The sequence below is a fragment of the Miscanthus floridulus genome, chromosome 7 (genome assembly GCF_019320115.1).
Source record: "Miscanthus floridulus cultivar M001 chromosome 7, ASM1932011v1, whole genome shotgun sequence".
Classification (NCBI taxonomy): Eukaryota; Viridiplantae; Streptophyta; class Magnoliopsida; order Poales; family Poaceae; genus Miscanthus; species Miscanthus floridulus.
Genome location: NC_089586.1, coordinates 59,682,552 through 59,707,326, shown reverse-complemented (window position 1 = coordinate 59,707,326; position 24,775 = coordinate 59,682,552). Strand labels below are relative to the sequence as shown.

Here is a 24,775-nt window from a genome sequence, read left to right as displayed (position 1 = left end):
TCTCGACTGTTTGTACCCCTACTACGAATCTTTTTTTTTGGTACTAATAACACAAGCAGCAGCAAACTGAACGTAGAGACATTCTACCCGAACCAATATAAAACTTGTGTCCTTTAGTACACCATCCGATCCTAACACGCAATAATTATAAATTTACTAGTTGGTGTTTGTTTATAACACCGACAAAAGTAAAACTCAATCTGTATGCGAGGAAAAGAGACAAATCTTGTTGGGACTGAACAGATTGAAAATAATTCGAGGAAGTTAATCAAACCCAGACGTTAGTTTATATGGTTATCTGGGCATAGGACAAAATTAGGAGTAATTTGGACTTTTTCTTGAAACATATCATAGAACCTTATGAAAAATATTACTATATAGTACAAAAAAAGGTTTTTGGCTTAAAAAGAAAGGAAACTGGAGCAACTTTAGTCATTATCCGTCGAACAAATACAGCACACAAATATTATTCAAGCACTACAGAATGTCACCAATCCCTACTCATTGTTGTGTCACCCTGTCGACTGAATGAAAAAAAAAAAAACTATTACATTGCATCCCTGAGAAGGCAAGACTACCCCCTACTGTCTAACAAGTAACAACAGAAGGAGCAAGCCCCAGCCCTGGATACACGACACATACAAGGTAGATGCCAAGTTGCCTACACCTAATACTGCGTACAGCGCGAACCTACCAGCGAAATTACACAGGCAGTAGCAGATCGGTTTCTGGATAGAGAGTCTTAGCATCTGTTGAGCTTAATATCAAGAGTCGTCCAGAACCCAAGATGCTCAGTAAATGCCAGGAATGACTCTGTATGGTACTTTGTTGCAGTACATCTTCCAGTACTTCCCGTATCTGCATTTACATATGTAGCTCACATCATATTATGCATTAGGGACATCGAAGTGACGAGTATTGTAGCTAAGAACTATCTCCAATCAAAAATAAATTAAATTGTTGATCTTTTTATGGTCATTGAGTCCAACTTTGATCACTATTTCCTATTATAATGTAGTTGTAGCTAATAATTATATGAAAGCATTTTTCAAGACAAACATGAAAATATGATGTGTGTTTCCACATATATAACCTATTGACGGTTGGAAATTCCGAAAGTTTGACTGGGTATTGAAGTGTCTAGTATCTATGACTAGAGGTAGTACCACAAGAATTATCTCCTTTTTTGATAGAATGTACAAGGATACTTAAAAAATGAGCATTTAGCAGTTTTAACAGCAGGATCTTGTGCCAATGCTAACTACAAAGAGTATAAATATTCAACTGATTCATTTACTAGTTGTAATACTTACTTTGATGAGCACCGGTCATCATCCCTCTTTGCTCGGTCAAACAATAATATAGTAAGAAAAATCACATAGAAGTATGGTAGGAACTGCAAACACAGAAGGACCAAGTTACGACAATCCTCACTAAACTTATCATGTATCACAATCAGAATATGGGCAAGCTTACGTGATTGAAAAGAGCTGGAACAGTCCAGAAAAATGCAGATAGAATCTCTGGGACATAGTGGAAGTGACGTGACAAGCCCCACCTGTTAAAACAGAAAATGAAGTTCATGTCAACAGCTCATAAATTTTCTTGAGATAAAAGTGGTTGCACAATTTTCTATGAACCATATAACAATTCTCTAACTCACCATCCAGAAGTCAAGAGAAGACTGGTTTTAGTTTCTCCCTTTGTAGTCTGATAAGAGGCAACAATCTGAAATTTTTCATCAGAACGGTCCAGGTGTGAGAATACAGCCAGTTAATTTGGAATCGATTGTATCTTAAATGTTCCAACCTTAGATGGAGCCTTGCCCCAGACTGAGCATTTCCCATTTGTCCGTCGAAATTCTTGGCGCTGACGGTCACAATCATAGTTTATGTATATGCACAACATTCCAGCTAGAAGAATTGAGAGTGCTAACTGCAGAAGGATTTGCAGAGAACAAATTTTAATCCATTGGGACTAAGCTAGTAAATACGCAGTGGATAGAAAGCAAACAGCACATCAAGGTACTACAGTATACAGACCAAAATACCAAATCATATCAAAAGCAAGGCATTTGGAAAGAACCTGTGGACCCAAATTCACAGGGTGGTTTACAAGGTACATTCCAGGCGAAGTATATATGGATGGAACCCATACCAAGCATCCCCAGCAGATATAGAAACCAGCTGGTGAAAGATCATGTCAGACAAATAATGGTAATAGAACATATAGATATAAAATACAGAGGAAAATAAAGAGCACTTTGCAAATCAAAAGCTATGTATTTAAAAAAAACTATGACGATATTATCATCAAGCTATTTATGAGGGTTTCTTATGACCTACCTGTCTTTGCCTAGAACAATTATGCTATAGAGAAAAGAAATATTTTCATCATAGTAGGGCCTTCATCTTTGAGTTTGGTTCACACTCCAATGAAATAAGATTCAGGCCCCACAGGCTATTCAAAAGCAACAAGGCAAGCTGGGTACACCTTATCGCTTGCCTACACGACAAGGCGTAACTAGACCATAGTGTTTTCGTAAATGGCAAACAATTGGTCACCTACAGTTTAACCATCATTCAGACCAAATGGCCAATTGAAGGGGCAAAACAGCCACTTAAAGGGGATAGACAGCCAACTAAACAGAAACAGGGTACCACTGTAGCATTCAAACAGGCTAAACGACCATTTAGGGGAACAGTGCTAGACCCCCAAGGCAAGTTGGGTCAGCCCGGATGCCTAGGCAACACCATTGAAATAGAGTAGGCTACAGGAGTATCCAAACTCCTTTCATCACTGTTTTTTTTTCAATTCATTCTGAACCATTTAATGTTTACAATCTGAAGGAGATCAAACTCTTTCTCGGGTAAGGTCAGTTTTGCATCTGCAACTCCTGGTAATTGTAGTAGTTCATAAATACTAGGTGCAGTGCTCACACGTTCAATGAAAGTGGACTGGTAATGAAAATTATGATGAAAAATATGCTCTATTTTATGTGTTATGCAAAGCTTCTATGTTTTATTACGTAGGAACTGAACCTAGTTCAGTTGGATGTGGAAAACCAATGTTAGAATTCTTGTTGAGGCAATTTCAGATGCCTATTTCTCTTAACAAAAAAGCTACCTAGTTCCTCCTAGGTTGCTTTTTAGTTAACTTTGATGTTCTTTTTTTTCTGTTTGTCCTAGACCTAGAGTATATTAAATTGTTGTTTCAATGCAAATGGCGATAGAAGAGCTACATATCTTGCTGTTTTGTGACGACTGACAACAGTGGAGCAATTACATCATGTGAGCACTTCCACACATGACGATAGCACTTTTCAAATGAAATATTTATTTCACTCAATTTTAAAAAACCAAAACTTCTCGAAGTGAAACAAATTGAACATAACATAAAAAGCATAGCTAGTGGAGAAAATAATCATCTGAATTCCATAGTACTGCAATAGAGCTGTAATACCTCTATCATGAGCAATGTCCATAGTACACCAATATCCAGATTCCCACCAAAAGAACTTAGTGATATAGATCAACATAAGTGCAGTATTCACAAGCATAGAATCAGCAACTCTGCCATTCATTTCATACTGCACAGCAAGTGTCCAAGGAATCAACTGTAAGTCCAAGGGATAACTGCCTCATATGATGGACTTTCCATCTTTAAATTGGTATGGTAATACAACACCACCACATCAATGAGTAACAATACCAAAAATTGTGAAACTAACATAAGAGAGGATATTATAATATACTGACCTGCTTTATGCAGTAGGTTACAGCAAGAACAGCCCAGGACATCATACCGAAACGACAGTTTGTGAAGACTTTGATATCAAAGTATTTGCCAATCCGAGGGTACAGCTCCATACCCTGGAAAATTGAGTGTTATAAGAATGGACCAACAAAGAATCACGTACTTTGTTATCAATGTCAAACACAGTGTATATTTAATAATACTTACCCAGTAGAAGTCAATTATCACATTCCCTGAGGATCCAGAGTCAGATGAAGATGGAGCTACATGACCCTAGAAAGAAAAATAAAATGTTAATGAAATGAAACGAAGCAGCTAATGATACAAGGAAGCAAAGCTGTTTTTTAAAATAGCTCACCTTTATGTAGAGAAAAATACAGAACACAAAGCTTCCAAAAACAAGAGCAGAGTATATCTCCCCCAAGTGATCATACACTATTGCAGGGTTAAATATACCGAACCTGACACAGAACTTTCTTTGTGTTAGCCGGTTTACTTGTGGACAAATGACACATCAGCAGACACAATTTCAGAGGGTCAACACCCCAATTTGGAAAGGAAATTGGAGGGATAAAGCAAACTCGATTAGTTCCTATGCTTATAATAACAAAAAGATACATAGAAATGCAAGCGGAGCTGAGAATATCAAAAGATAGAAAAACTACAAGCACATACAAGGATTATCAGTTTGATGACCACAAGGTCAAAGGTTCCAGAACCTTATTTTGCTCAATTTACAAGATGGATGAATAGCCAAGATGTGTGATGGATTGCTGATAGAAGGTAAATCATATGATGCCAGCATTTATTCATTTCATGCATGCCCTTCAACGTCTCTTGAAAGGGAAGAAATGGAACCAAGTTAGAATTACACGAACAGTAGGTCGGCCAAAGAAAAAGGCTAGCCTTACCACCACAAACCGAGGTAAGTTATCAAGGTCACTGCATACGCTTGTAAGCCATTTGCCTGACAACAAAGAAGAGGACAATATTTAAACAAAATACTATAAGGCAAAAGGTATTAGTACTAAACGCTTGCCCTAATTTGAACAGCAAAACCAATGAACCACACTATACATTGAGCATAACAATAACAGTTGAACATGCTAGTGCACCAGCACAGCAGGTGATCAGGCAATAGTTGCCTAACGTTGTTGTATTTAGTAGTAATTAAGATAGCAAAGCACGAATATAAATATAAGGTAGAACAGACACGAATTGGACAATGTTGAACAGTACTATTTCAGAGAAGGGACGAAGTTCACTCAAGTCGGACACCAGGAGTGACAGCACGGGACCTTGTAGACCGGCACGTTCCCGGCAGGCGAGATGGGCCCTTCGAAGCGCTTCCCAGGGAGCAGCAGCTGCAGGACGGCCTCGAAGAGTCCGAAGCCGAAGATGATCTTCCATGCTACGAGGGTGGGCATGGGCCAGATGGCCTTGAGCCCCTCGAGCACGCCGTGCTCCCTGAGGTGCTCGTAAGTCCGCACCACCGATCCGTCCGCGTGCACCATCGTGTACCACCTGCGCGGCGCCGAGAAAATCAATCACAACAGTAATAAACAGCCGAACAGCCGAATTCGTCCTCCCCCTCTAGAGAAATTGCTAGGGAGCGACGAGACGAGACGAGACTCGGGATTTGATCCGAGCGGCAGGTCAGGAATGCGGGTGCGATTGGAAGGAGCAGGGAGGGGGGAGAGAGAGGAGGGAGGCGCACTCACAGGAGGATGACGAAGGGCGGGCAGAAGGAGAGGAGCGCGAGCATGGAGGTGTAGGTGATCAGCGCCGAGTGCACTGTGGCCGGCGGCGCAGGCGCGCCGGCAGCCGCGGTCGACTTGGCGCCGGCGGAGGAAGGCTTGGGCTTCGCCATGGCCTCCTCGCGATCTCGCTGGGGCCGCGGTGTGTGACTGTGTGAGATGGAAGGAGAGAGGGGAGACGACTTGACTGAGAAAAAAATCTTTGGAAGGGAGTGGCGGGGTGGGTGCTCTGCTCCCGATCCCGATCTGAGGCGGCATGCCGCTCACGTGCGCCAGCGGAGAGCGGCTCGGGCGTTGCCACATGCGCCCTGTTCGTTTTGTTTTTTTTCCCCTTACAAGCCATGACTGAGTGAGAGAAAATACTATTTATTAGCTAATAAATTATAATTCATAAGTCAAATACGACTAAGCGTATAGACTGATGATTTTTATGCGAGAACCATGCGCAAGCATGTGGCACGTGATGCATGTCTTATGTACAAGTAACAACCAGGGATCGTAGTCTGTCCAACTGTACAAGCTTATCCAATGTCTTATTTGTATCTCTTCTTAATTTCGATAATGGTACATCAAAGACGTCTGGACGGACGGACGCCCTGTCCGCTCATTTTTGCACCCCCTTAGTCCTCCCGTCCTCTTCCCCCACCGTGGCATCTCTGCACCTGCCGCACCCACGCCGCAACGCTCCTCTGCCGAGCCGCGCCCCCGCCCCCACGCATATCGCATGAGCAGTGCCCCGCTGCCTTCCTCTCCGTCCTCTTGCTCCGGCGCGGCGGCGTCCTAGGCGCGAGCACGAACTCTAATCCACGCGGCCACCCCCGGCGACCCCCTTCCTCTTCTCCGGCCGGCCATCCTCAGCCTCAACTCCGGTGCGGCGACGGGGCGCGACCCCGACGGCGGCCCCGGCGCGGGCGCGTGGCCCTGCTCTAGCACATGTGCGTGGCATTGCCCCGGTCCATGCCTTCCACCCGCTCCCCATCCCAGATCCCACCCTCCAATCGGGGCGCGACCGTGGTGGGTTCAACTCTCCTCCGATCGGGGGCAGCAACTATGGATTAGAGCCGACGGATGGTGGAGTCGTACCCGCCATTCATCCAAGCTGATGTTGGGCTTGAAAGTGCATGTTGCAAGCGTTTGTTTCATGTGTTTCAGATGTTTCACATGTATGTTGCAATTGTTTCATGCGGATGTTGCAAAAGTAGATCGAGATGTTGCATATATTGTAATGGTTGCACATGTACGTTGCAAGCTTTTGTTCCCAATGTTTAATTTGTGTTTTCTGGACGTATTTTGCAATTGTGTTTATCTGGATGTTGCATATGTTTCAAACATATGTTGCATGTGTTTTATTCGGATGTTGCGTATAGATGCAATGGTTTTCAAGTGTGTTTCAGGTGTGTTTTCAAGTGTCTCATAAGCATGTTTCATTTGTTTCAACTACCTTCAGACGTATGTTGCAACCGTTGTATTTAGATGTTTCAAAATTAGATCGGGTGTTGCATCTCTCCTCCACCCACCTTCTGCTGTATCATCTCTCCTAGAGCCGGCAGGGCATCCACATGAACGAGGGATGGGCGATGGCGCGCAGGGCAACGGAGCTATGTGTGTTGGGAGCAAGCAAGGGAGCTCCGTATGGACGGACGTTACCTCTGGAGTGGGATGGGCGCGCGCTGGGCAGAGGGGGCTACGTAGGTCGCAGTTTGGGAACAGGGGCGTAGGTGCATGGTGACGTGGGTGCGGCGGGCGCACTCTCCTGTTGCGTGGGTGCAGCAGACGTAATTCTGTTTCAATTTACGTGAGGGGCGCGACGGGTGCGTCAAACAGGAGTCACGTCCGGACATAGGCCTAGGGCCCGACATCCGGGTGCTAGGCTTGCCGTCTTAATTTTGATGACCGAATATCATCTTTGTCTAGCATGATTTCTTCGATTTCATGGAGTGTGAGGCTCACAGATCAATGTCCTAGATTTTGATGAGATGAATATCTTCATTGCTCTGAGTTGAACTATCTTGAGCTATAACTTTGGATTTTTCAAACCATTTGATCAAAACTACACCTTTTCATCCAAATGTCATTTTTTCATATAGTCCAATAAGATTTTTTATTCTCCTCATAATATGACTTCGCATAGCTTGACTTGTGCAAGACTCAATGCAAGTACTCTCTTTTTCACCTTAGCCATGGTCCATTGGCGCCTAAGTCATCACTTGCCCTTAACCTTTGCTTAATCCTCGAAGCCTTCTACTTGTTATCTTCACTTTTTAGGCCATCCCAAGCCACATAGTTATTTGAACCAACAATAAGCATTAATTGAAATCTATTTCATCTGCATTGTTGCCTTTTGCTTGAACTAGATTGTTTTCATGAGTTTCCTTGTTAGTAATATTCATATTGAGATCTTTCAAGGGTGTGTTTGGATGGGCGCATGCGTATAACGCACAGAGCAAGGCGTTTGGTTTGGCTGCTGCATTCGCAGATGCAAAGATATGGTGGCATGCAGGCTCCGGTGATGCAGCCGAATTGGCCTTCGCTGTGGAGCCTGGCTGGGCGGATGCATGGACAGTAGGAGTAGGTCTACATGCCAGACTCTATGCTAAGTAAGTTGCATCCACTCGTGCAGCTAACAAAACAAGATGTCAATATGTTTTGCATCCTTCATGTAGTTTCACCAAACGCTTTCTTTCTTAGAATTTGCACCAACTGAGCCTGCTCCCCCTCATGCAGGATATATGATGTGGGTCTACGAAACTCCATTCGAGCAACCAAACACACCCTAAGCTTCAACAACCTTTCAACATTATGATAGACCATTTTCAACTTTGCACCATATGACCAAGCTTCATATAGAGACTATTTGATTTCCATCAAACCATGTCCCTAATGCTATATTCATCATATACTTATCATTTATGCATTTTGTCAATAAACCGGGGACTCATTTCTCATTTATGTCATTTGCTTGAACAATATGGTCCCAAACCATATCAACTATACCTGGGACTAAATATATGTCATTATCATAAAATTTGTTAGTCCCTTAATCGTGTTGTAATTCAATTCACCAAAACCCACTTAGAGCTTAGATGCACTTTCAATTGGCTTCCTAAAACTTAGAAGCGTGTGGGAGAAGGAAAATCGGATGAAACAGGGAAACCATGTGAAAATCACAGTGGAGGGGGTGTCTGGACAAATAACAAGCACAAAACACCTGTGCATATTTGTGGGTTGAGGGGGAGATTTACCAAATGGTTATCTATATGCAGTTTAGCTACAAAATAGCTAGAGTGTTGTTTTCTTTTATTTTTGTCAAAATCAGAATTTGAGAGTTTTTTAAAGATACTCCTAAACTTTTTAATGATAAGCATGCAGTAAATATCCCACTATTAACTCATAAAAATATACGAGTGCGCTCCACGCTTACTATCCATCCGGACACTCCCACTCATGGTTTTCGCACATTTTTTTCACTCTCTCAACCAGTTTTCCTTCTTTCTACCCGATTTTTTAAGTTTTAGGAAGATAATTGTTAGAAACTATTAGAGAAGGTAAAAATAAATATGCCTATTCATCCTGTTCATTGGCATAATCATTAGTTTGCCATGTAATTTTAAACACTACCACAAAACTATTTTGAAAAGCGGTTGAAGTCGATCATTACTATTCACATGTCCCTAGAAATCAAGTATATATGCTATTTTGAATTTTATTTTGTAAAAATAATTCCCAAGTACTTTGCAAGAATGAACAAGCGTCATGTCATCCTACTATATCTCATTCGTCAGTTACTTAGATAAAATGGGGTGCCTATGATAAGTGTTCACAAGTTTTTAGGAATATTAGCAAGGAATAAAAAGTATGCAAACTTTTTAATCATGGAAAGACATGGAGATAGAGCATCACTTTTTTTAAAAAAATATGTTCAATTTAAAAATCTTTTATTATTTACTGAGAGAGAGAGAGTTGCAATAAATATTTCTACTAATAATAAATATAAAAAAGATAGGCGCATTACATTAAAATTCAAAATGATTGGAATGGAAAAACTTAAAATGATAAAAATGTGCCTAATTATTTAGCGAGAGTGGTCTAGAAAGGTTGATCTAGAGCATCTGCCACTCCTACTGCCCTTGCTACCCTAGCGATCTTTTCCCCTAAGCCGTGATGAAGTTCATTGATCTCGTCACCGAGGTCTTTGATCCTTACTAGACTCTCGGCAAGACGATCGTTGATCTTTCTAATGCTTTCGCGCAAGGCTTTATTCTTAGCACTAAGCGAGGCGATTGTAGGGCCTTTGGGTAGCAGCTGCTCATCATTGCTATCGCTGAGAAAAACCAGTGGGTTGCCCTCTAATTGGAGGTTTTGCGACCCTCTTGATCCTAAGGGGCACACCCGGGGATTCCACCGACTCTTTTCCTGATAGAGCCGGCTTGAGCACCGGTTCTTTAGCTGGTTTGCGCATGAGTGCTTTCCCGTATCCTCCGTCGGGTTTGCACACACCTACAACAGTGTATGAAAGACTAGGGCGGGCGGTGGGTAGGGACGAGCTAGCATGAGAGACCGAATTGCCCGAAGGCGTTACAACAGAATGTTTCTTCGGTCCGCTATCTTTGGGCGTCTTCCTCTTGAGCCCTATGTCACTGGTGGTTGGCCTCGTTGGGGGTGCCTTCTTCTCCTTGGCACCGCTAAGGGGTGCCTTGGAACGCACCTGTTGATGAAATATAGTCGGCAGTCTACCTAGGGGTATGCCCAAGGTAGTAGATTATCGGCAAACAGATGCGCAAGCTACAAACAAGATGGTGACACAAGACACACATGAGGTTTTATCCAGGTTCGGTCACCGTAAAGGCGTAATACCTACGTCCTGCGTCTGATTGTATTGCTGTTTGTCAATGAGAGATGTTTTTAGAGGGGTCCCCTGCCCGCCTTATATAGTCCGGGGGCAGGGTTACAGATCTGGAAACTAATCCTAACCAGTTACAATTGCCATAGGAGGCCAGATAAGGATTCATATTCTAACCGACCAGGATCTTGCTTAATCTCTAAATCTGTCTTGATTCCTTGTGTGGGACTCCGAACAGATCGGCCGGGCCACGCGTCGTCTTCTATTGGGCCAGACCCCCTAGTCCAAGCTGGCCCAAGCCTACCTATAAGGGTATAGGGGTTAATACCCCCACAGCTAGTCCCTGAGCTCCATGTGTTATGTTGCGACACGCCGTTCAATCTCCTTCGGCTAATGCGATCCGTCTTCTAGTCATCTTCAACTGATTGAAACATTGACCAATCGAATGTGTCAGTATTTTGGTTAGAACAGAAAGCGGTAGACCACGATTATAGCCGAAGATTCCGGTTGTCCGAAGAATGCATGGTGCTCTAAAGAAAAAAGAAAAAGATTTCTATCCTTATCAAGTGTGCCCACTTGTATTTCTGAAAAGAAATGTAAGTGACCCTTGTATAGTAGTAGTTCTAGCCAACACTATGAGCGTAGGGGTCGATAAAATAAACACATTCACCGCAAGGTGAAGTGTGCCCACTTAGTCCCCGAGCCTGGTAGTAGGTGATGTAGGCACGTGGTGCTAGGGTCTAAAAAGAATTTACACTGAAGTCAAGAATCCAATCGTTGCACAAGCAATACGAGATGCACCGACAGGTGCATCGTACCGATGTAGTCCCCGAGCTTGCTGGAAGGCGAGGTATTAGCCTTGTAGCAAGGTCTAAATAAATGCCTCTCAACTGTATGTGAGTACAAATCACATGTAGCCGAGGAGAGCGGTCTCCGAGCAATGTTGGGGCATTCCTCGAGCACGATAGTGGTCTGGATAGTCCACATGCATGAAGGTGGTCTGGACAATCTCTGAGCACAATGGTGGTTGGAACAGTCCCCGAGCACGATAGTGGTCGGAACAGTCCCCGAGCATGATAGTGGTCTAGACAGTCCCCGAGCACAAGAAGTGCGGCGAAAGACCATATGCCACTTATACTTTATATATTCTTTATTTATTATATATTTTTTATTTACTTGCTCCGTCAAGTCCAATCTGACACGTGTGGTCAACAAAGTAGACAGGTATAGCACGTCATACTGTCTTTTTGTCTTTTCATTCTGCCTTCTTGTCTTCTCAAGCAAACAGTTGCGTGGCACCTGTAAGTAGATGCGTCAGCGTGAGCCCTCACACTTGCAACGAAGAGGCGCTTACACTAGCAATGAAGAGGCACATATATCGGCATAGATCTCGAGGCTGTGAAAACAACCGTCTGCGGTGCGTGCGCATGTCTCCTAAGAATCTCGGTCAGACAAAACGGCATAACTCTCGTGTTAAATACGGTATAGGATAGGTAAGTTCCTTTTACTAAACCTCATTGCCATTCGCAGCCGCAGCCTTCTTCTTCCTCTTGCCAACCCTAATACCTCCAAAATCACCACCAATCAATCCTCCACCGTTTCTTCGTTCATCAGCAAATCCAGATTCATGGTGAAAAGTGATGCATAGAAGAAAGCAGGGGTCATGGCAAAGGAGTGGTGGAAATCGAGAAGCAACAAGTAGACCATTGAAGACCTCGTCACCATAGGAGTACTCCACAACAAGGAGCTCGTAGGTTGGCGTGCACCGGAGGGCGAAGGGTACCCCGATCCACAACTAGGTGAGATTGTGGTATTCGAAGACTTCTTTAAGCGGGGATTTGGGGTTCCGGTACATCCTTTCCTTCAGGGCCTCTGTCTGTACTACGAGATTGGGATTTGCAATCTGCATCCCAACTCGATCCTCCTTGTCTCCACCTTCATTCATCTTTGAGAAGCATATGGCGGCTTCTAGCCCCATTTCGATTTTTTTCACCATCTTTTCTATCTATGGAAGAAAGGAAGCGACGACTCAAAGATAGCCAGAGGTGTGTACCAAAACCTCCATGATGGAATGAAGGCCCAGTACCTGCACTGCCCATGGAACACGTCGCTTGACGACTGTTACAAGAAGTGATTCTACATCCACGAAGAGCCGAACATGATCACACTGTGCGACGTGGGGTTCATTCCGGAGAAGAGGACAAGCTGGTTGGAGAAGCCCGAGCACCTGGAACGGATTCCAAAATTTTTTGGGATGGTCCCGTGGAAGAAACTAGATGGTCCAAGCATGGTTGGGAGCTTCATCAGCCAATGGATCTAGCCCTGCCAGAGGAGGGTACATCTCGGCTACGAGTACTAAGGTAGCATAGACCCAACGAGGACGAGGCAGGAGGCGCTTGACAAGACCGAAGTCAGAGCCAGAATTGGAGAGCTATTTAACTTAGCTGATCCAAATTATGTTAGATTGAGCGACATCGAGCATGCTTTCAAGCTCGACCTCCTCCAAAGGTAACTCATCTTGCCTTGTACCCGTAGTCTCATATTGTAGTAGAAACTTACTGTGTTATCTCCTATGTGTTTCCCAGATTAATGGTCGGGATAGAGCGACAGTGTTTGTGTCGCCACCCCCTGGTGTAGATTGGCCGCAAGTTGCTGACCCAACCACCCAGACCAGTGTCGGGGTCAAGGACATCGACTAGGCCATGCTCGGAGTTGGAGAGGAGGCAGCGGCCAAAGCTGCTGGTAAGCGGCCGGTGGCCAGCAAGCGTCATCAGGCGATCTTTACTTTGTCAGATGATGACACAGAGGAGGGCGAGGATACATACATCTTTCGACTTGTCCCTCAAAAGAGGAGGAGGCAACTGGAGTCGATGGAGCAGGGTGGCCCCTCCATGCCGGTGGGGCCTACATCGCCGACCACTGCAGCGCGAAGGACAAGCGGCGGAGGGGTCGAGCACCAAGACCTAGCGGTAGTGCTGGATGTAGAGGGTGACCAGGTGCCACCCGCACAGCACGTGGAGGAAGCACGGCCGAAGAGACGTGCCTTCGCCACATCATTTCGCGCTTCCAGCATGTAAGTATTTGTAACCTTGATATAAGCTAGCAATTTGTATTGAATATGGTTGCCTTCTGAACTTATCTCGGATGTACTTGTTCGGCGTCCACCAAAAATCTAGACCAACTAGCCGGGAGCAGCGTGGCTCCACCAGCAATTCCAGAGAAGACTGCCTAGCAGCCGGCCATCGATGAACCCATGATAGAAGGTCCGTCGGGGCCTTAGCAAACAAGTAATCAGACAACAGTTCTCGAGCAGGGGGTCGAGGGAAGAGCCGAGCCAAGCACAAGTGCTCCGAGCACTAACCCTACTGAGGGCAACACCTCAGCACCAAGGGTAACAGAACAGACCAAGGAGCAGCGGTCGGAGGTGAGAGCACAGAGCACGTTTGTCGATGCTGTAGCCCGTGGAAAGGCCATAGTGATTGCAGAAGCTGCTAACTCCAAGCCAGCACCAATACCCGAAGAAGAGCCCGAAGAGGACGAAGTAGAGGAGGTCCTAGGTCGGCCACAAGACAAGCGACAACATGTGTATGTGTTGCGTTGGCAGAACAACCAGTGGGTTATTCATGAGGAGATCCCAGAGGTTGAAGAGACCAAGAAAGTTGAATGAGCGGCGAAACGACTGGTGACGGAGGTCTAGGTATGCTTTGCTTCACCACCTGATTTTGCTGTCCAGTCAAACTTTCTTACTTATCTTTTTGCACGCATGACTTAATGAAGACCACAAGGTACCATAAGAAATGCTTCGACCAGATCGAGGGGATCACTATAAGCAATAAAGAGCTGACGGCGGAAGTGGAATGCTTGCGCCACCAACTTGAAGATGCCAACCATAATAGGATGGAGCAAGAGTCCCAGAACCAGAACCTAGTCGTCCAGCTCAGTTACAAAGAGCAAGAAAGAACAAGTAAGTAGTCACTTTATCACAATGAGTGCAGGACAAGTGCTGTTGCATTTGTTGGTAGTAACAGCTGTAGTGCAGGCTTAGAAGCCGAAGTGGTCCGTCTCTGAGAGGAGAACAGTCATGCAGTCGTGGAGTGTGATCGCCTGAAGGAGGACAACAGAAAACTAGCGCACGACCAGTCGTAGCTCTAGGACCACACAACCAAGATGAAAGAGGAACTAAAAAGTAAGTTTTTTAAACCCCTTTGCTCACTTTTGTTGCCCGCCTTATCGTGTCGTGGTATGACATTTTAATAGCTTGTGCGGTTTCCAATTTTGAAAGTCAATGCCAAGAAACATCTGGAGGCCATGATAAAAGACCGTGACAGCTGGAAGGCGCAGTGCCAAGAGATCACCAAGGATCGGGACACATGGAAAAACTGGTGCTAGGAGGTGGCAATGGGCATTTTGCCAGTCCTTAACCTCATCGATCCAGCGCTTACAAAGGACGTGCCAAGGACGCCACAGCTTAGACTGGTCGATAGATGGCAAAAGGCATGGGGATAGTTCTAGGAGTTCGTGAAGGAGGCAGGTGAGTACACAGGCGCACATGTGCTAAGCATGGTACGTGCTCACTACCCCTTGATTGATCTCAAGCACCTGGAAGCTGGATACCCAAAGGAGGTAGATCCAGACAAGGCTAAGGAGCTTCGGATGACCTAGCTGGACTTGTTGGCAAAAATAATTAGCGACATTAACCTGTGTGGAGGCGGGACGACACCTGTATAGGGTACGACAGCAACAAGTCAGCTAGAAGCGCCGTCATTTTTAAGCCAACCGTCAAAGCCTGCGATCTCGACCAGCTAAGCATTGGAGGTTCCATCTTCTTCAGCTCGACTAGTACAAGAGTCCCTGAGACTCGAGCACGATGTCAGGCCCAGTGAGCAGCAGGTGCCGCGTGACCCGACCAGCCAATAGTATAGGCTATAGCTGTAGGAGAAGATGTAGTTGTGTTATTGTAAACTTGGACCTTTTCAGGCAAGCTTGTAATAACGTAACTATATATCTGCATAAGCTTGTTTGTTTGTAGAAAACGTATTTAAGCTTGGATCTCATGTTGGTGTAACTAAGTGAGAACATGTTAGTGTTCTGTTTAGTTGTACCAGTTTAGTCGACATGTCATCCTGAAAGGTTTGTATGGCCCTGGTTTGTCCTGTGGTCAGAGTGTGAGGTGCGTAGCCTGTGCACATGTAGACGCACACAAGTCAAACCAGAGGGGACCTGCCGATCACCCGTAGCGTAGAGAGCAGATCCCATGCACACGTTGGGAGGAACCAGAGATAGGGCCTGCTCCAAAAACCCGAGAAGGAATGGTGGTCGGTTTTGACTGGTTGACTTAGAATAACAATAGACTTCAAAGTGACACATTAGAGTGGTTGGAGAAATCATAATGGCTTTATTGAATTAAATCGAAAGTACAAGAGGAGTACATATCTTAGTAGTTAAGCATAGAAACGCCTAAGCTTGTCGATGAGCCATGAATTCGATACGTCTATACCGTCCAGGTGAGCTAACCTGTAAGACGTTGGTCGTGTAACCTCCTTGATCATGAAGGGCCCTTCCCATGGAGTTGCGAGTTTGTAGACACCAGCCTGATTCGTCTTCCACATCAGGACCAGGTCCCCAACCATGAAGAACCACTCCTTAACGTTCTTGTTGTAGTACCTATGCAAAACAGCAAGGTATTTGGCTGTACGTACGCAAGAATCAAGCCGTTTCTCTTCTACACTATTCACTTTTAGGTCCCGCACTTCATTGGCCTTGTCTTCATCGAAGTTCTCTACCCGTGCTGATCTGAAGGCTATATCTACTGGGAGCACTGCCTCAGCGCCGTAAACCATAAAGTATGGTGATACGCCGGTATTACGACTGGGCTACGTTCTGAGGCCCCAGACCATGGCTGGTAACTCTTTGAGCCATCTTCTGGGAGCTTTGTCATTTTCTCTATACATCCTCTTCTTAAGTGCATCCAAGATCATACCATTTGCTCGCTTGACCTATCCATTAGCTCTAGGGTGCGTCACCGAGATGTATTTTACTACTATGCTCTTTTCATCATAGAAGTCCCAAAAAGCGTTCCTGGTGAACTGGGACCTATATTAGTGATGATGTTGTTGGGTATGCCGAAGTGATGGATGACCTGGTCAATGAATGTCATAGCCTTTTCTGAAGATGCCTGTGCCAGAGGCATGTACTCTATCCACTTAGAAAATTTATCGATCAGCACAAAGACAGATGTAAATTTCCTAGGAGCCGGCTTGAAGGGCCCGATCATATCTAGTCCCCAGCATGTGAAGGGCTAATAGGCTGGTATTGTCTGAATTTTGTGTGCTGGTACGTGGATTCTCTTGGCGCAGAACTGACAACCCTCACAGTGGCGGACTAGCTTCTCTGCATCGGCTACGGCAGACGGCCAATAGAACCCTGCTTGGAAAGCCTTGCCAACCAGCGTTCTCAAGGCCGTGTGGTTGCTGCAGGAGCTAGAGTGTATTTGGTCCAGAAGATGTTCACCATCCTCCTGGTTTATACACTTCATCAAGATTTCCTCCTTTGCGTTCTTACGCCACAATTTGCCATCAACGAGTAGATACTGCTTACTGCAACGCATCATGCATTCGTTTTCTATTCGATCAGTGTAACCGCTACCATCTGTCAGGTACTTGATGAAAGGTACTCTCTAGTTAGGCTCCTTAGTGGTCGGAGGTGGTTCGATGGTGTTTGACGCCGGAACCATAGACACCAAAAGCTGGTCTGGAGGCTTGTCAACCGTGGGATCTTCCTCTTCGATAGAAGGCGTGAGCAGGTCTTGAACAAATACGCCATGTGGGACTTTAGCTCGGGATGATCCTAACTTTGACATCGCATCTGCTGCTTGATTTTTGTCCTGGACCACATATGTGTACTCAATGCCATAGAACTTGCCTTCCAACTTTCTGATCGATTTGCAGTATGCATCTATCTTTTTGCTAGTCGTATCCCAGTCCTTGTTGAGTTGGTTGATGACCAGAGCTGAGTCTCCGTAGACATAGAGATGTTTGACACTGAGCTCAACCGCAATGCGCAGACCATGCAGGCATGCTTCGTACTCGGCGGTGTTATTAGACGCCGGGAAATAAATCCTGAGGACGTATCGGAGCTACTCCTTGGATGGTGACATGAAAAGGACTCCTACTCCTGTGCCATCAATGTTGAGAGAGCCATCGAAGTACATCTTCCAATAATCATCGGGCCCCTGAGAGGCAGGTGTGCTTAAGTCTGTCCACTCAACGATGAAATCGACAAGTGCCTGAGACTTGATTGTAGTACGGCTTGCAAATTCCAAGGAGAAAGGGCATAGATCCATTGCCCATTTGACAATGCACCCATTTGCATCCTTGTTGTGAATGATGTCTCCCAGAGGGTACTCGGTCATGACCACCACACGATATGCGTTGAAGTAATGTTTCAACTTTCGGGATGTTATCAATATGGCATAGATCAGTTTCTGGATCTGTGGGTACCTGGTCTTGGATTCATTGAGTACCTCACTAATGAAATAGATTGGTCATTGTACCTTGTAGACGTGGCCAGGCTCGTCATGCTCGACCACCATGGTAGTGGAGACCACTCGATCAGTTGCCATAATGTAAAGTATGAGAGTTTCATCTTCTCTGGGAGTAGTGAGGACCGGAGGTGATGTAAGGTATTGTTTCAGCTATATGAAGGCAGTGTCTGCTTCCTCCGACCACTCAAACTTCTTGGATGCTTTGAGCAGCTTAAAAATGTTAGTCCTTTTTCGCCTAATCTTGATATGAAACGACTGAGGGCAGCCATGCATCCGATAAGCTTCTGAACATCCTTCACCTTTTTGGGTGGCTTCATGTCTAAGACAACTTTGACTTTCTCTGGGTTAGGGCGTATGCCATCGTGACTGACGACGTTGCCAAGTAGTATACCAGAAGGAACACCAAAGATGCACTTCTTTAGGTTTAATTTCCATTGGAATGTATTAAGGGCTGCAAAGGTACGTTCCAGGTTGTCAACAAGGGTATACGCTTCCTTGGTTTTGACAAGTACATCATCAACGTAAGCCTTGATAAGGTCGTCTTTTATCTTGTCTTTGAGGCAGGCCTGTATGGCACGTTGGTAGGTAGCCTCGGCGTTCTTGAGCCTGAACGACATGGTTGTGTAGCAGTAGGCGCTGAAAGGCATGATGAAGGATGTCTTGATCTGGTCATCTTTTTTGAGAGCGATCTGGTGATAACCAGAGTAGCAATCGAGAAAGAAAAGCAGCTCGCAACCGACAGTTGAATCTATGACCTCGTCTATGCGAGGTAAGCCGAAGGGGTCTTTAGGGCAGTGTTTGTTGAGATCAGTGTAATCAACGCATATTCTCCATTCATTATTATTTTTACATACAAGAACCGGGTTGGCTAACCACTCCGGATGATACACTTCTTTGATAAATCTGGCTGCCAAAAGCCATGTAACTTCTACCCTAATTGCCTCCTTTTTGCCGCGCGCGAACCGTTGTAGCTTCTACTTGACAGGTTTGGCCTTGTCGTCGACATTTAAGGAGTGCTCGATCAAGTTCCGAGGTACACCGGGCATGTCAGCAGGTTTCCATGCGAACACACTCATGTTGCTCCTCAAGAACCTGACGAGCGTATCTTCCTATTTAGGATCCAGGTTGGCCTCGATAAGGGCCGTTTTGCTGGGATCACCGTCGATTAGCTAGATCACCTTGTGCTGTTTGGACTTGATGTTCTTGCATGGAGCCTCGAGCTCTGGGATCTCTAGGTGGTCGGCTGAGGTCTTCTTGGCGTCGAGCATGGTCACAGCCATGCGAATAGGGAGGTCATGAGCCTCTGCTATTTTGAAGCTGTCGTCCTCGTAGGTATAAGCTACGTATACATTGCCCCTGAGAGTTAGAACCCCTTTTTCTGTAGGCATCTTGAGCACCAAATACCTTAGTGAGGTATGGCCATGAATTTGGTGAGCGATGGTCGACCAAGGATAGCATGGTAGGTGCCGTCGAAGTCAGCGACCATGAAGTTGACGTAGTCGGTGCGGAAGTGGTCTGGGGTACCAAACTGCACAGGTAGCGTGATCTGCCCAAGAGGTGTAGAGCTCTGTCCGAGGAGGACACCCCAGAACTGTGCCTCGTATGGTTTGAGATCTGCCTGGGTTATCTTTAGGGCTGGTAGACTATTCTTAAATAGTATATCGATGGAACTGCCGCCATCAATCAGCACTCTGTCGAACTGAACCTTGTTGATACAAGGATCAAGGACTAAGGGAAAATGTCCTGGCTCAGGTATTACAGCCCATTGGTCCTTTCTACTGAAGGAGATCTCACGGTGAGACCAAGGAGGGAGCCACGGATCAGCGATGAGGTTGTCGGTGTTGGCCACGTTCAAGCAGGCACGGGCGAGCAGCTTGCGTTCTCGTTTGGTCTCGATGGACACTTTGCCTCCAATGATGGTGTGGACACGATCGGTTGGCTTGACATACTTATGACGGGGATCTGCGTCTTCATCATTGTTGTCCTTGTTGCGCTGTTCCCCTATGTCGTTAGGCTTGTCGGATGTATCCAGAGCCTATTGACGCATGTAGATAGACTTAAGAACGCAGCAATTCTCCATGGTATGGTTTGACTTGGGGTGGAGCTGGCAGGGTCCTTTCAATGCTTTGGTAGTCTTCTTCATAGTTGCGACGTCCACCACCTTTCTTAACGGTGTTGACCTCACCGTCGTCTTCCTGAGCATGCTTGCCCCTATAATCGCACGGCAATTACGCCACTGATTACGCTGGTCACAGTGGTCGTGGGGGTCGTTGTGCTGGTTGCGGCGATCAAAATTGTCGTTCCAACCATGGTTGCCGTGGTAGTCGTCATGGTGTGGGGGGGTGGTCGGAGCGTGGAACCCTTGCTGCTTCTTCAATGATTATCTTTTTAGCATCATTGCCATCCGCATATTTCTTGGCAGTGGCCAGGAGCGCTATGACTGATTTAGGTCTCTTGCTGAGGAGCTTGTCCCGTAGGGCATCGTGGAAGCAGAGACCAGTGATGAAAGCCTCGATTGCCTCGTTGTCGGAGATTGATGGGACCTTGATGTGCATCTCCGAGAAACACCACACATACTCGTAGTGGCTCATCTTTCCAGTCTCGAATCTACTACAGATCATATTTGTTGCCGGATTGCTCGCAAGTAGCAATGAAGTTGTCGATGAAAGCTTGCTTGAGCTCTTGCCAAGAATCAAAGTAGTTCACCGGCAAGCTAACCAGCCATTGGTGACCTGCATGGCTAACAGCGACTGGGAAGTAGTTAGACATGACGTGCTCGTCAGCCATGGCTGATCTGCATGTGGTTTCATAGAGCATGACCCATAATTCAGGGTTCTCCTTGCCGTTGTACTTCTAAAGTTTTTCAAGCTTAAAGTTCTTGGGCCATATGACTTGGCGAAGGTGTGGAGTAAACTGCTTCAAACCCAGAGGGACATGGGTAGTATCATATTCCATACGGCGATAGCTTTCGTGGGATGCACGATCATTGGCTCTTTGGTTGATGCGATCATGTTCTCCGAGGTAATGGCGAAGATCGTTATTGCCATCATGACGATCTCGGTTGCCACCCTAATTAACTCTGTGACCGTGGTTATCGCAGCGATTATCATGGTTGTCTCGGTAGTTGTCGTCCCAAAAGTCACAGCGGTTGTCATCTCGATGGCGGTTTGTCATCCCGACCACCATCATGGCCACCGTTTCTGCCTTGACGGTTGTCTGATGGGTCGTTGTTGTGCGAGCCACGTTGGTGGGGTGGCCTGTGAGCAACTTGAGTAATAGTGGCTGTGGCTTGATTCGACTGAGATGGATGGAAGCCCGGGCTTGATTTACAATCTCTACGGTCTGGGCCATAGCAGCCGTCAGGTAAGCTTGTATGTCATCACGAACTGTCTGTGTTTCTAGGGTATTGGGTAGTCGTTGCATGTCGCCATAACAATAGCTCCATTGGCGCTTGGAGTCCTGAAGACCCACTTGTCCCCCACCCTGTCAAAGGCATTTGTTAAGGTCGCGTGGCTGGACCCTTATGTGTCGGGCCTCCTCTTCTGCCTCGGCTTTGATTTGTCGATGATTAAACCGGTCAATATTGCGTGCTTCGCATTGCTAGCCTTTCTTGTTCTATTTCGCCAACTGCCGATGGTTCATCATTACTAACAACATTGATCAAGTATCCTCGCCTTGGTGGGAAGGATGGGAATCCACGGGAATCTCGCAGCGTGTCTGGGATATCCAGATCGTATTCAACGCCTTCATCGTCATGATGCTGGAGCTTGGTGTGAACAAAGGCATTAGATGCGATGCCAGACAAGGAGATTGAGCCACCCTCTTGAAGTGTGTGGACCGATCCTTCTTGATAATCCTCAATCCGGGACCATGTTGATGAAGGTTGCATAGGCCGTAGGGCTGGGCCTGGTGGTTTTTCCATCGAGGCTTCATACTCAGAGAGCCAGAGACCCTTTCACCTATGAGTCATGATTACCCCATATGCCCGGGTTTTATAACTCTCAAAACACTTCCCAAGGTGAGCAGGGTAGGGGTCACTATGAAGTCTTTCAAAGGTTTGTCTAACAAGTTAGGGCCATTAGATTCACTCGGCAAATAGATATAGAGCCCCCCTTCCCAATGGCACAATGACGCGCAACCTATACTCAATGGGACAGAGGCCGCACTATACCCGATTCGTCAAGCCATTCTTATGTCAATAATGGTAACCACTAACAATCTAGAAATGGTCCTCATACTGAGCTAAGCTAGAGCCATATAGCCCTCACAGCTGTACTGTAAGTCCCGGATGATCACTTACAGATAAGTCCTTAGGGAGAGGAATCTGAAGCATTTAGAAAGTAGCTAAACACTCCAGCCTCCTATTCCAAGTTGCTAAAAAGTCATATTTAATGTTTATTGCATATACCATTAGTCATGTTACAAGATCATGGTTTAATTGAGCACTAGCAAAACTACCCAATGCATATCCCGTAGGTGACAAGGTATAAGTTCAATTCTAGGGAATCCCTATCAACGTGACACATGCTACATGAATTTAATGTATTAAAAGTGAATAGGGAAAACAAGAATGATCCCATGCTATACTTGCCTTGAGAAAAGCACTCCTACTGATCCTGCATGTTAAAGTAGTACCCTTGATCTCCCACGAATTGCTCACCGTCTAGACTCGATAACACAGCAACATACAAGCATCTAGGAGCAATCATGCAAAGCAAACAAAGCTATAGATTAGAACAGTACACCAATAGCATAAAATCAAGATGAAAAGTTTGGAAAACGAATCTACGTCTCGCTACGAACACACAAACGCGAAGATAACAAAAATCAAAGCTAAAACGAAGAAGTTATGAATTCAACAAGATTTTCTATAGTAAAATAATAGATTAAATCTAACCTTGAATTTTAAAAGTTGAAAACCTACATAACAGTAGTATGAACATGTAGGTTACAAAATTATGAACCTAACACAACTTGAATGGATCAAATCAGAGTTAAAACGGAGATTTTATGGCTAAAACAAGTTGAGTGGCAAAACTGTAAATAGCTGAAAACGTATTTTTAATCTAACCGAACCAAAATACGCTTTCAAAAGAAGAAACGGAATCTGAAAACACGCTTTGGACTGCAGGTTAGTCTTAGATAATTGTAAGGGCACTTTTGCAAGATTCCAAGACAAAAGGGTATCTTTCATCTGGGACCGTCGAATTAGAATTGGATGGCCTAGATTCACTCGGAGTGGAGAGAGAGAGAGAGAGAGCCTGGCCAAAACAGAGTCTGCGGTGAGGTGGGCGATGGCGGCACCATTGCCGGCTCACCGGAGCTCTTGATGTTCGGCCAATAGTGCATGGTTGGACTCACCGGAGACACGGGGAGAGAGCGGAGGAGATGGGGATCTCACCGGAGCCGAAAGGAACAACCGAAAAGCGATGACGACGGCGCGGTGTTCGATGGATGGTGGCTCTCGCGGCGGCGCTAGGGCAAGGCACGGTTGAGGGCTCGCGTGGGTGAAGACCTTGCTGCAAGGTGGGATAGGGAGGCGGCGCAAGCTCGGGCGGCTATTTAAGGGCACGGAGGCGTGGGCGACATGACATCAAGGCGTGGCGGGGATGGACACGGACATCGGCGTGGTGAAGGAATCCGGCCTGGGTACGGCACGGGGAAGAAGAAGCACCGACATGTGGGCCAGTGCTGATATGGGGTGGTGATGTTGTGCTTAGCCCCAAGCTCTTTCAGGAAGGCTCTAAATGTCTTGTCGATGAAGTGGGATCCCCCATCGCTGATCACCATCCTTGGTGTTCCAAAGCAAGGGAAGATCACTTCATGGAACATCTTTCGTGCATGCTTGGTGTCAGCGGCTCTGCATGGCAATGCTTCCACCCATTTTAGCATGTAGTCAATGGCAACGAGGATGTACTCGTAGTCCTAGGACTTTTGGAATGGTCCCATGAAGTCAATGCCCAACACATCAAATATTTCTATTTGAAGGTTGTAGTGTAGGGGCATTGCATTGCAAGCGTTGATGCTTTCTTGGAATTGGCACTTCAGACACCTCCGGATGAACTCCTTGGTGTCCTCATACATCATTGGCCAGAAGAAGCCGCACTTCCAAATTTTGGCTTGTGTGCGGAATACTCCGTGATGGCCTCCATACGGTGTTGCATGGCATCTTTCAATGATCTGCATCCCCTCCGCCGTCGCACACATCTCCTCAGCAAACCGTCCAAGCATACTCGGTACACATACGGATCATCCCAAAGGTGACATCGGCTTTTGACTTGCAACTTTCTCCTATTTTCTCCCTGTGCTACATAACCAGCAACCATGAAGTTCACAATGTTTGCATACCACGGGTTGGAGTCCATCACCTTTAGTAGCACGTTGTCACGTAGGAAGTCGTTAATTGGTAGTTCTAGCATGTTAGTGACTTGCATACACGACAAGTGATTTGCAACAGTATTCTCTACTCCATTTTTATCTTTTATTTCAGGATCAAATTCTTGGAGTAAGAGAATCCATCTTATTAAACATGGTTTTGCATATTTCTTAGTGAGCAAATATTTTAATGCAGCATGATCAGTGTAAATAATAACTTTTCTCCAACTAAGTAAGATATGAATTTATCAATAGTAAAAATGACTGCAAGAAGTTCTTTTTTAGTAGTTGCATAGTTAAGCTATGCTCTTGTCAGCGTTTTGCTAGCATACATGATTGTATGATGCTTCTTATCTTTGGTTTGGCCAAGGACCGCACCAACAACATAGTCACTAGCATCACACATGATCTCAAACGTTAGCGACCAATCGGGTGGTTGGATGATTGCACTGAGATGAGTGCTTTCTTAAGAGAGTGGAAAGCATTTAGGCACTCATTTGTGAA

At 45.6% G+C, this 24,775-nt stretch overlaps 1 protein-coding gene across 1 annotated transcript; it reads right to left on the bottom strand.

The window, feature by feature from the left end:
- Window positions 1–413: 413 nt before the first annotated feature.
- On the bottom strand, window positions 414–5,717 carry LOC136463303 (7-dehydrocholesterol reductase). The gene is made up of 13 exons (XM_066462309.1): window positions 5,478–5,717; window positions 5,055–5,280; window positions 4,668–4,723; window positions 4,115–4,217; window positions 3,964–4,029; window positions 3,759–3,872; window positions 3,463–3,589; window positions 2,086–2,186; window positions 1,810–1,935; window positions 1,664–1,728; window positions 1,477–1,558; window positions 1,314–1,396; window positions 414–858 (listed from the first exon to the last, which is right to left on the bottom strand). Exons 1-13 carry the CDS (start codon window positions 5,624–5,626, stop codon window positions 792–794), a joined length of 1,365 nt encoding a protein of 454 aa, XP_066318406.1. The 5' UTR covers window positions 5,627–5,717; the 3' UTR covers window positions 414–791.
- Between the last annotated feature and the right edge of the window lie 19,058 nt (window positions 5,718–24,775).

Coding starts and splice junctions, on each gene's coding strand:
- LOC136463303 (XM_066462309.1), bottom strand. CDS start 5,626: ATGGCGAAGCCCAAGCCTTCCTCCGCCGGCGCCAAGTCGACCGCGGCT. Junction 5,281..5,477: donor CCGCCCTTCGTCATCCTCCT/GTGAGTGCGCCT, acceptor GGCGCCGCGCAG/GTGGTACACGATGGTGCACG. Junction 3,873..3,963: donor TGATAATTGACTTCTACTGG/GTAAGTATTATT, acceptor TCAATTTTCCAG/GGTATGGAGCTGTACCCTCG.